The sequence below is a fragment of the Oratosquilla oratoria genome, chromosome 30 (genome assembly GCF_046742065.1).
Source record: "Oratosquilla oratoria isolate Oo_2021 chromosome 30, ASM4674206v1, whole genome shotgun sequence".
Classification (NCBI taxonomy): domain Eukaryota; kingdom Metazoa; phylum Arthropoda; class Malacostraca; order Stomatopoda; family Squillidae; genus Oratosquilla; species Oratosquilla oratoria.
In genome coordinates, this window is record NC_134806.1 from 15,514,902 (window position 1) to 15,526,894 (window position 11,993).

Sequence of the window (11,993 nt, forward strand, 5' to 3'; positions counted from 1 at the left end):
ATAGTAATAATGACAGAGATAAAAATTATAATAAATGACAGCGATAAAAATGATAGATGACAGCGATAAAATTTATAATAAATGACAGCGATAAAAATAATAATAATGAAGGATAAAATAATAATGACAGTGACAGTAATAATAATGATAGATTAATGCTCATGATCATAAAATAATCGTAATGATAATCATGATGATAAATGCAAATTCAGTGAGACATATTGTAAGAAAGTTTTTCAGCTTTGATAACGTGGTCAGAATTTGCGCGTTTGATTTTGCACCTGCATCGTCGGTGAGGGTACCCCGGGTTGGTGATTTCTGCTTGCCTTGGCTGTCCGAACACTCAGGGCAAGGGTTTCGATCGCAGGTGAGCGTCTCCCGGCGTAAGCCTCTCTCCGTTTTAGCAGTTATAAAGAAAAAAGTGTTCAGAGTTATGGACAGTGTCAAGTGCCATTGTGGACGCCTCACTGTGGACACATCCTTGTCAGCAAGTATTTACCCACACCCACTCAAATGTCCACACCTGCACAGAGGCTATACATGTATGCATTATATAAATGGATTGGTGTTTGTGTTTGCGTGTGCGCGCGCGCGCTCGTGTTTGCGTCTTGTGTTAGTCACTGGCATATTTTCTATTCTTTTCCAGCGTCTTAGTGATTTGTGTGTGTGCGTGTTTGTGTGTTTTCGACTTTTTAACTATTATTTTAGTCCGGTTTCAAATGTTTTAGTGATTGTGTGTGTGTGTGTGTGTGTGTGTGTGTGTACGTACCACGAAACGAGGGCCATCATCATGACCCAGATTTTGAAATATTTTCTTAATTTAACCAACAATATTAATTTCAACGCAAGCAGTAACACTAATTAGCTCTCCAGCTCGTATTAGTCCACATTTCCAAATTTCTTGAATATTCAGCATTAAGACATCATGATCATTCGTAAAGATGATAAAATACACAGTAGTTACCACGTTCCATATCATGGTTATAGTAATAATGATAGTTTTCCCCTTGAATATCAGTAACTGGAAATTCGTAGCCCCACAGTGGCTGGCAACGATCCTTGGAACTTTCCGTAGATTTTTGTGGGAACAAAGAAACTTTGGACTGTTGTGTGCTGTATCATTGTTTGTGTGTGTGTGTTTTTTTTTTTGTCACCGGCTTATAGGAAAACAAGAACATTCCCCGTTGTTCCCTCTCCTTAGGAGAGAAGGTGAAGGAAATAGTTGAAGTTGATAGAGAAGTTGCCTCCAGAGAGTGACGAGGGAGTTTGAACATCGTCAGTAGGGAGATGACCCTCTCTCACGTCCGTCTTGCTGGACCACCACCAGCAGCAGGTACCCGCCATTGTCTCTTCGTGGCTGCTGTTACCGCCAAAGCCTTTTGTCTGATATCTTGAAGGAGAAACAAATTAAATTCAACTTTAATGTGAACTTTTTTATTCACAAGCGTGCGGACACGCACGCACGCACACACGTACGCGCGCGCACACACACGAAATGGTAGAGAGAGCAAATGGGATGGAAGAGGGGAAGAGGAGGTGGGAGGGGGAATAGGAGAAGGGAGAGAGCAGAGTTAGAGAGAAAATTTACAGCAATTGCTTATCAGATTCTTATTGTGTAGGCCTATATGATTTTGGATGTTACCATTTTCTTTGTCCCGTCGTTTACTGAATTTCGGCTACAGCAATAATGAATTCCTTAAAAGTGGCAGTTTGCCGACAAGATTGACGAAATAAACACCATATGAGGACGGAGCCTTTATTTGTACGGGCATGTTTAACATCTCGCCTCACATTATTCCCCTAATACCCATGGCCAGCAAAATATTAAATATCTAAACCACCCTTTGTGGACATTTCGCCCACGGACGTTTGAGCCAGCATTCTCATCCTTTCCCAGTGTCCAATCCCCCCCTTCTCCCCCTCCTCCTCTTCCTTCCCCCCCTTTTCTCTCCCCGTTCCCTCCTTTCCCCTTATTTAATTTCAAGCATTTGTATCTCAACTTGTACTTGAAAAAGCTGTAATAAGCGAAACGTCGTACAAATAAAGGCTCCGTCCTCATGTGGTGTTTATCTCGTCAATAATGAATTCATTTCTTCCCATGGGAAACTGAAATACCTATTGTTTTATCCCTTTGGTTTATTCTGGGGATCTAGAACCTGGACACTGGAAAATTATCTAAAATATTTGTTGTATAGACGTTATAGAATGCTCGGTTGAAACGGACATCACCGTAATAAATACGACCCTTTCCTGTCCTGGCCGGGTGAGCTGACGTCACCACATCTTTAAACAAGCGACATGACGTCACGATGGCTGCATGTGTAAACTGACATTGGACCATAAAATTTAATGATTGTATAGTACGAGCCTTGAGTTTTGTTCAAATTTATGCCAGACTTCCATTACTGGGCAGTATTTTTTATCTACCCCCAGGCCGTCTTGTTCAGTTGTGAGATCAGTTTAGTAGTAAAAGGTCTAAATAGGGATATAATAGACAGAAAGGTCTCTGCCAGTGTGGTGAACCTTGGAAATGGAGACAAACTATTCTGACCTTTGTAGCCACATGTGGTCGAGTGACGTCAACTCCATGGCTATGGTGCTTTAGAATGTTATGGCCAAACCTAGACTTTATTCGAGTCGGGGAGAGGAGGGAGGGGACAGGTTTGAGAAGAAACGGTGACTATAGCCACCTCCCCCTCCCACCCGACCTCCCTTCTCCCCTCCCAACGAGTCAAACCGTCCAGCGTCTGACAGAATAAAATGTGGAAAAGATAACCTTTGCGAAGCAGTGATATGGTAACAGTCTTCTTTTCATGGTATTCCGTGTATCAGTAGCCGAGAGAATTTGACAAAGTGTTGCGGAAGAGGGCAATCCGTCATTCGAAACGTGTATTAGCTCCGGTTTAAAAACAAACAACACGATAACGATAACCACATCTTGTCGGACGCAATGCCAGATGCAAGATGTTTCTCGACTGCCCGTGTTCGCGGAATCGCTCGGGTGATTTCACTTTTCATAAATTTTCGACGCTTGCAATGGGAAAAGTGTCCCATCTGAACGAAACAGTCTGCCATTGGCCTAATTCATTAGCGAGTAGCCGACCCACATCTGAATAAAACCGGCTGGCATTAGGTTGAATGAAATATCTAAATTGCGTTAACATAGTGATGGAATTAATTTGAGACAATAGGCTCAACCTTTCAGCAAGAGATCTGCCCTCAATAGGCAGCCCTCATCGGCAGCCCATATGACAAATATGGGCTGCAGATTGTGATTAGAAAAAAAGTTTGACGTTATGGTTGTAAACGCGAGTTCGGATGTGAATGCAGGCTTTGCATGCGTACGTGTGTGTGCGTGTATTTACCTAGTTGTATTATACGAGAAGGGAGTTATGCTCGTAGTAACCCGTCATTGTATCTTTCAGCATCAAGTTTGTTCTTAAATTCATATATAGTATTAGCCCACATTGTTGCCTCATCCAATTTGTTCCAAATATCCACCACTCTGTGTGGGAAACTATTCTTTTTCAGATCTCTTCTATAACTTTTTTTTCATGTCCTGTTGTGGGTCCATGCGTGTGCGTGTGGTCGTGCATGCATGTGTGATTCACCATGGTCTTGGATCACGTGTTGGACTCGTGGATCATGTGTGTGTGTGTGTGTGTGTGTGTGTGTGTGTGTGTGTGTGTGTGTGTGTGGAGTAATTACAAAGAAAGTAAAAAGGCAATTGCCGGAATTTTTCTGTATTAATAAGAAATGTTCGCTGTACAAAGTGAAGAATAGCGATATACGTACAAACTGTATGTGTATACACACTGGAATCAAAGTCAGTGAAAGACTGAATATAACTTGTGGTAGAACGTTCGACCTTTACATTTTTTATTTATTTATTTATTTATGTATTTCCTTTCATGACTCCGATCCCAGAGCAGCTGTCCGTCTTCCACTGCGGGGCAGGTGATGAACTTTTAAAGGATAACTCCCCATTTCGCCATTTTTTATTATTTCTTATTTTGCAAAGTTCTTTCGCCAAACGCAGTTAACTGTAGTGGGGAAGGTTCAATGAAGCTGTTCATCTTTCGACTGTATCACGTGACGAAGGTCAATGGAACCGGTTTGGTAGTACTACCTCTTTCATTGAAGTGTTGATTCTTATCAAACAGGATCCACAGGATCCCTTCCAGGCAGGATTAAATGAGTGGAAATATGTGTATTCAGCTCAGGTAGGATAAAAGGCACACACATACACTAGTTTTACGCGCACGCTATTATATGTTCAAAGGATTTTTTTTTTTATAAAAAAAGTAAAATAGCTAAAAGAGCAAGGACGTGGATTGGGATAGGTTAGGTTAAATTGGTTAGATTGGATAGGTTAGGTTATATTGGTTAGATTGGATAGGTTCGGTTAGTTAAATTGGATAGGTTTGGTTAGATTGGAAAGGTTCGGTTAGTTAGATTGAATGATTTAGGTTAGGTTGGTTAAATTGGATATGTTAGGTTAGTTAAATTGGATAGGTTAGGTTAAGTTGATTGAATTGGATAGGTTAGGTTAGTTGAATTGAATTGAATTTTATTCGGATACAATCATACATACAATAAGTACAATACATATAAGACTCAATATTATACATAGTACATATAATTGTACATCCGAGGATGGCACAGAAAGTCAAAAGACTTATTTCCACTGTGGTCCTCATATAAAAACTAGGAAAAGATTGTCATAGTAAAAGCTAGGTTATAAGAAGTGTAAATTAAACATATAAACTATTTTCTTCAGAAAGAACAGTGTCTAAAAGATAACATTTAACTGATTTTTTAAAACTACTTTTAGATACAATTGATTGAATGTTGGTCGGTAAAGAGTTCCAAGCAATAGCACCAGTGTATTTGAACGTACTTTTCCCTAACGAACTATTAAACCTAGGTACAATAACAGATGACCTACTAGAACGAGTTCTCAGGGAACGAGTATTTCTAACAAGTGTAAAGGTATCTGACAAATAACTGGGACGAGAGTCGTTTACAATTTGGTTGAACATGATTAAGCTTTAACTGAACAACACGTTTCTCAACAGGTAACCAATTTAACAGTTTAAAATGCGTATAATCTAGATGAGTACGCGGATGGAGTTTCAAAACAGTCTTGATTAGTTTGTTTTGACATATTTGAAGATTACTCTTAGATTTTTTAGATAGGTTGCTATACCAGGAAGAACAAGCATAGTCAATATGACATTGTACCAGGGCCGAAGATAGTTAAATTGGATAGGTTAGGTTAAGTTGATTAAATTGCATAGGTTAGGTTGGGTAATTTAGGTTGGGTTAGGTTCTTTTAAATCCATGTGAACAAGTTGTATAGACACGGTAAAGGAAACATGGACTGGAGGTGAAGCTTGAGCCATAAGGCGTGTTTATAAACTCTGTATGTATCTAGTATGCTCATTCCTTTGAGAAAGTCGTTAGACGAAACGTCAGGAATAAAAGCTTCACCTCCAGTCCATGTTTCCTTTACCGTGTCTATACAAATAGGTTCTGTTAGTTATTTACGAAGCCGCCCACAGAACACCGCACATAATACTGTTCTAAAATTTACAGACCCTCCGGATCAACCGCCTACTATATTATCAAACCCCTCAATGGATGTGACGCTGCACCAAATCCTGGGCGATAAAACCCTAATACCTTTATCATGTCTTCATAATTCATTAAGAAATTAAGACTCCAAACCACAGTATAGCCACCCAACAAGAGACTTTAAACCTAATTATAAACATCCTCGTCTAACTAGATCAGTACGTGAAATATAGCGAGTGTTGAGTGTGGTGTCTATACACCGTAAAAAATATTTCCTTCCATTCAAATTTACTGGTACTGACTTATAAGTGTAACGAGTTTCTTGATTTTTATATCGTGCTATCTACGGGAAGCTTATGTGGGTATATATGTAAGGCATAAGATGATACAACTTGTTTGAGTATAGGCACTGCTTGCTTAGTGAGATATCCCAAATGATAGGGTTTGTGTCAGTGAAGAAAAATAGTGCAGTAGATTTCTTGGTCATACAGTCGTCCTAATGAGTGTCATCCACTGTTCTGTTTTGATGAGGTAGCTCTGTTTATATGGTAGATTGTTGTTATTTGCATTAAGGAGTTTTGTTTTCTATTGGGGAATGTACATTTGCGATGAGTATGGTTTTCTTCGTATGATTTCCTGTTCACATTTTAAAGCTTGATGGCATTTTTGGTGAACGGGCAAATATCGCAAAGGAACTTTGAAATGATCAAAACCTTATATGGATGATTTTTCAACAGGAAGAATTCAGACATAGGATCTTCGGAACGCTGAGTGAGCGTTCAAAACATCGCCAGATCCCCCACATAGCTCACTGTAAAATTGTTTAATTCGTTGTTGGCACACAAGCAATATTTGAATATAAGAATGCAATGCAACGGTGTCCCCTTAAAGAGTAATGCTCGTTCGAATAAAACTGAGTTTAGGCACGACACATTGAAGGTATTATGTCGAAAAAGAATTGTGCCCTCCAGCATAATGAAATCGTTTGATGTTAGCCCAAACACAATATGCAAAACACGACAACGTTGTTAAAAGGTTTATAATATTTCTGACCTGCACTGAAACTGGTGAGATAACGAAACCACAAGCGAGTTGCTAATTAATGGGACGATAAATTGATGACGACGCCAAGTAGAAGTGACAGTTGGTGCAATTGTTGTTTTAAGGCCGCTTGCTCATTTCCCGCCCACGGAGAGCGCGTCCTACGTCATCAGCTTGGGGACGCCGCGTCGCCGCCTTTTTCCCGCGCTTCGCTGACAGCTTCCTTCCTCGCTTGGTTGTGACCTTTCATCGCTATACGGACACAGCTTGCTCCACGTACATAAAAAAGTCGTCCGAAAAAGTATGTAAATGGAGTTGCGAGAAGGGAGACGGGCATTTTCCCGCGTGCTAGTGTTTTGGTCTTTTTGGAGGAGCGAATTGTTTGGGTGATAATGATTTATTCCCCGGCTGTTAAGATCGAGGACAAAGGGACGTTTTACCCACATTCACTTCCGAGGGAATACCACTGACATTAATGAATTAGCTTGGCGACAGCCAGAATAAACGTTTCAACGTGTATAGAAGAGGTTGGTCGAAATAGGCTGGAATCCCTTTGATACAGAGGATGGCACGGGCATGAATAAAATTGACTGGCAGCAACCAAAAAACAAAGGGAAATTATCACCAGGATTGGAAAGAGTAATAGAAATGGGGGAAGGGGGATATGCCGGGGCCAGCTAAAAAGTGGAAACAAAAATTCCAGTGCGGAAGGCAAGTATAACCTAATAATGATGATGATGATGATGATAATGATGATGATGATAATAATAATGATAATAATTCTCATTGCATGAGATGTACAGTCCTTGCCAAGAGACCTGTCACCCCATCTGAACTCGTTTAAGAAATATCTCCTTTATGTTCTCTTAGGCTGATAGGATTTCGTTTACAAAAATTGTCCAACTTATTATAACTTTCTTGTGTAGATTAGCGGATTTGTTTCAGTCCTGCTCCACACGAGGTGGATCTCTCTCTCTCCTCTCTCTCTCTCTCTCTCTCTCTCTCTCTCTCTCTCTCTCTCTCTCTCTCTCTCTCTCCTCTCTCTCTCTCTCTCTCTCTCTCTCTCTCTCTCTCTCTCTCTCCCTCCCCCCTCTCTCTCTCTCTCTCTCTCTCTCTCTCTCTCTCTCTCTCTCTGTCGTATTTTTAGATATATTAATACTGTGGCTAAGAAGGTTATCCCAAATGATAACCGTAGATGACGTTCGGAAAATGGAATCGTGGAACCTTTCACGGGTTTAATGCCGGATGTCGCCAGGCTAATTTACTCAACGTAGATGACGTCATCGACGTGAAAGGGGCAGATTTCACAGACTGTCTTGCTGAGGGGTCGTCACAGCAGTGAAGTGATCAAGATGTGTGTCTTGTGCATTCCATATTTTAGGGCTTGAAGGACAGTATTCTTGTATGACTGGAAACTAGTATCCTTTAAGAAAAATATACTGATTACTTTGAAGCTATACCAAGGTATTTTCCCCCTCTTATAAAAGGGGTAGCCAAATCAGAGATACGCACCTTATTCCCATCCATTTCACTGCCCTCTACCATCCTCTCCACCCATCCCATCTCAGCTTCTCATGGATGACGGGTCATCCCTGCATCCTCCAACTGCTCTGGATCATACGTGCAGCAAGACGTAGTGCATCCACAGCAAGACCGCTACTTTGAAGTTATGCGGTAAATCAGCTTTCGCTGTCAGGCTCCACCGAACGATCTTGCTACACTGCCTCTGACCAGGTAGGGTAACGGGAATCCCCATCATCCACGAGATGCTAAAATGGGTGAGGCGATGAATAGGTTTTGGTATGGGTGTATATTTTGACCCCGCCTCCCTCAACCCCCCCCCCCCATATTTAAAAGGGACGAAAGATCTTTTTGGAATGATGGATAGAAGTAAATGTGTGTGTATGTATGTATCTTCGTTTTTAAGCATCAGGTACATCTTTACATGAAGTTTTTGTCTTAGATTTTCTTACAACAAAATTGTATTACTGCAACAATATTTTTTTGTTTCCTAGATTGAGCCCCCTGAGCTCCAAGATTTATGTACCCAAAACTGACTTCATGTATGTTGTCTCGTCACTTAGTCTGAGAGCTACATGACGTCATGTCGACTATGACTATATTTTTCAACGAATGAAAATGGTTCATATCCTTATTTTTTCGTGTTTTTTTTCCGAGATGGTAATTCATTTTATGGTCCACTCCTTTTATTAAATTTTATTTCCTGAAACCATTCTCGGATACAGTGTCAGTATATCAACATAACGTCTTTGCCAAACCTATTTTCTTTTGACAATTTTGTATTTATGAAATAATAAGAAAATGAGATGGGCAGAATAACCTCTAATAGATATTTCAAGTGCGGATATTTTTTACATGGAAAAATAACATTGTGGAATATTAATACCATTTTTGTTTACTTTGTATAATTTTTATTTGTTCATGTGGTTATTTATATATTTAGCACAATTTTACAGTGAAGGAGATAAGCATGCATTACATGGGGAGAAAGCTCCTCTGAGGAAAGAGAGGGAAAGAGATACGCGGAAAGACACGAGTGGTTTCGTCTCGATGAATACATTGGTGCCATTAGACTACAATTCCTAACAGCAAGCTTATACCAACCTAAGCAACACAAAGAATCGTAGACCGAAGTGCAATAGAAAACGAGCCAAATTATAAACATAATAAAAATGTCAAAGTATTTTTTATTACTACAAAAAAGATGCTTACGTGGTGGTTGTCTTGTAACCCGCCTAGAAAAATCAGCAGCTTAATAGGAGTTAATGATCGAATAGAGAATTCCTCCGAACTTAGGAGAAATAGTACAAATCCAAGGATGCCTTGGAGTCAGGGGTAATGCTGCAGTAGAAGAACGCTGGGTAAGATGGAAGATACCAGTAGGAATTCTACTTCAATAGCACATTACATTTTTTTCAGTACTGTGCATACCCTGGGCTTTCACCTTGATTTCTTGTTTTATTAATAATAAATTCAGAATCTGGTATTGCATCTAGTGTAGTCGAAGAAAGCGAATATAATTTTCACTATCATTTTTGGTTAATAAATTCTCAAGTTTGATTGAATCACAATTGCTTATGATGTCCATTTTTTCCTGTCTTTATAGAATATGTAATGAAATAATGGAAAAACACTCCTCGTCAGGGCAAAGGAGGTATAGACTGGTAGATTAGATTTAATTGGGATGGACTGATCGATAGCTATCTTTAATCCTTTAAAAGCCTGTTTACTCTAAGCCAGTCATTCCCGAATAGAGGTAACTTAGTTACTCCCACCGACTTTGGTACAAGTAACTAGATTACTCTCATGCCCTACGGAAGGGTAATTTGGCCTTCACCGTTGGTAACCCTATTTGTAACGCTCTTAGTATTTGTAATTAGTTCATATTAACCCAACAAAGACATAACTGTAGTTACTGTATGTGCGGCAATATACTCTCCCATAAATACAGGAAAGTCCAAATTAACAGTTGAATTAAATACACATTAGTTTGTAAACATTATCAAAATGTTTGGTTCGGTGCTAAGCGGGAAGTCTAAGGACACAGAGTAGTAACCAAAACTAATTAGGAATTAGTGTTCCAATTTGAATGGAGTTGTTTGGCATTAGCTAGAACAATATTCACTATTACGCCCAATTAAGCGCAATTTACTTTGAAATTCTAAGTAATCCACTCTCTTCATTTTGGCAATAACAAACGCTGAAGTGTTGACAATTAACATTGTGCTAAAAAAATGTCAGAAATTAAAATCGAAAACTAAATACGTAATAACAATAAAAATTAACATTTAGAATACATTTTATGAAGATATAGTAGATTTCTCCGTGAGACTATAGGGAGGAATATTTAACAATTATTTACCTTATATAAAAAAAATGGTACATCTTTTTCAGTTTACATATACGAAATACAAGTGGAAACCTGTAGACTTGTGTAATGTATGTACAGTGGCACAAACTGTCTAGGAATACAGTTTGGAAATTTTCTGTAGGGAGTGATTATCTCGGGAGGGTTGGCACACCTGCGTATGTCAACGCAGTGAAGGTCTCCTTAACCTCTCGTTCATAGGTAACCTACAACCATGTTCTCTGTCTATACGAAAACGGTCGCCATTTTCTAAAGCCATCGTCTCGCATCATATTGTGCCGCACAGAAATATTTGGTAGCTGTTCGTTTACAGAAACAAAACAAAAAACGCGTCATTTATGCGGATTTTGGCAGTACGTCATAAGAATTCTCCATTTCTTCTGTGTTCTGTCGTCATCTCGGAAGCGTGGCTGGCACAGTCAGTTGTGACTTTGCCTCAGAAGAACACGAAGGGACAACGAGCACCGAGGTCGACCGTGTGGTGGGTCACGACCTCAGACTGGATGAGTACGGGATCGTATCGACATCCTTCTGGCTCCACGAGGTGTCATGGCGCGGGGCGCAGCCGGAGATCCTGTGACAGGATAGGATAGAATAGGATTACTGGTGGGAACGAGTTTTGGGAATTAGACGGACCCTAAGTCTGTAACCAGGATTTTAATTCTGGGGGAATTTATCTCCCGATTACAAAAGAGAGGGAGAAGGATACGTCTAATATATATAGTAATATAATTACTTAATAATTTCACGGCACCTGATGACATGATCTGTATGGCACTTGGCACAGTCTGGTCACGTGTCATAATCTGATCACCTGACGATTTCAGCTCCCAGGCACCTAATGACGTCGTAATATGCAATCGCCCTATGGCATCATATGTTGTCAACAATGACATAATTAGAGGCAGTGATGTCATTGTTGGGTCCCTTGACGAGATAGGGTCAAGTAAACCCTAAAACGGCGGGAAGGTATCCCTCGACGGAATAAAGTGTCCAGGTGATATCTGAATGAAATGGTCTGGCTCTAGTATAGTGTATAGAAGAAATAGATAGTACGTGACAATGTTGAATGGATTAGTTAACCAAGACGGAGCCTAATCTAAACTGAATAAACAGGGCCGTCTTAAGCCTGAGCTAAACCATCTAAGTCACAGCCAGGACTTGTTGTGATGACCTTTACCCTAGCAACCAGAATGAAATCATTAAAGTCGCAGCTCACGCTTAGAGAGTAAGGATATATTAGCGTGTCTGAACACATGGGTACAAACGGTGACGTTTTTTAGAGCTTTGATCATGGATAATGCCAAGCGATTCTATTCAGATGAATACGGGGCCTTGCGGGTTAAGGTACAACACCTACGCTAGAAAGGCGCTCTTTAAGAATTTTGTTAAGGCGAACGCCAGGCGATGTTATGTAACGGAGGATAAAGGCTTCGTCATCAGGGTGCGTTGTCTCAACTAAATCTCTGCGCTTCGATGATTTTGA

General features: G+C 40.0%; 1 protein-coding gene across 2 annotated transcripts in view; it reads right to left on the reverse strand.

Moving 5' to 3' along the window:
• Positions 1-9,034: 9,034 nt before the first annotated feature.
• Positions 9,035-11,993, reverse strand: part of LOC143041039 (ras-related and estrogen-regulated growth inhibitor) — a 47,394-nt gene continuing 44,435 nt past the window's right edge. For both annotated transcript variants that reach the window (XM_076212642.1, XM_076212640.1), the window contains exon 7: positions 9,035-11,081. In XM_076212642.1, the coding sequence (XP_076068757.1) occupies positions 11,002-11,081 (80 nt within the window). In that variant the 3' untranslated portion in view covers positions 9,035-11,001. The remainder of the gene's footprint in view (positions 11,082-11,993) is intronic.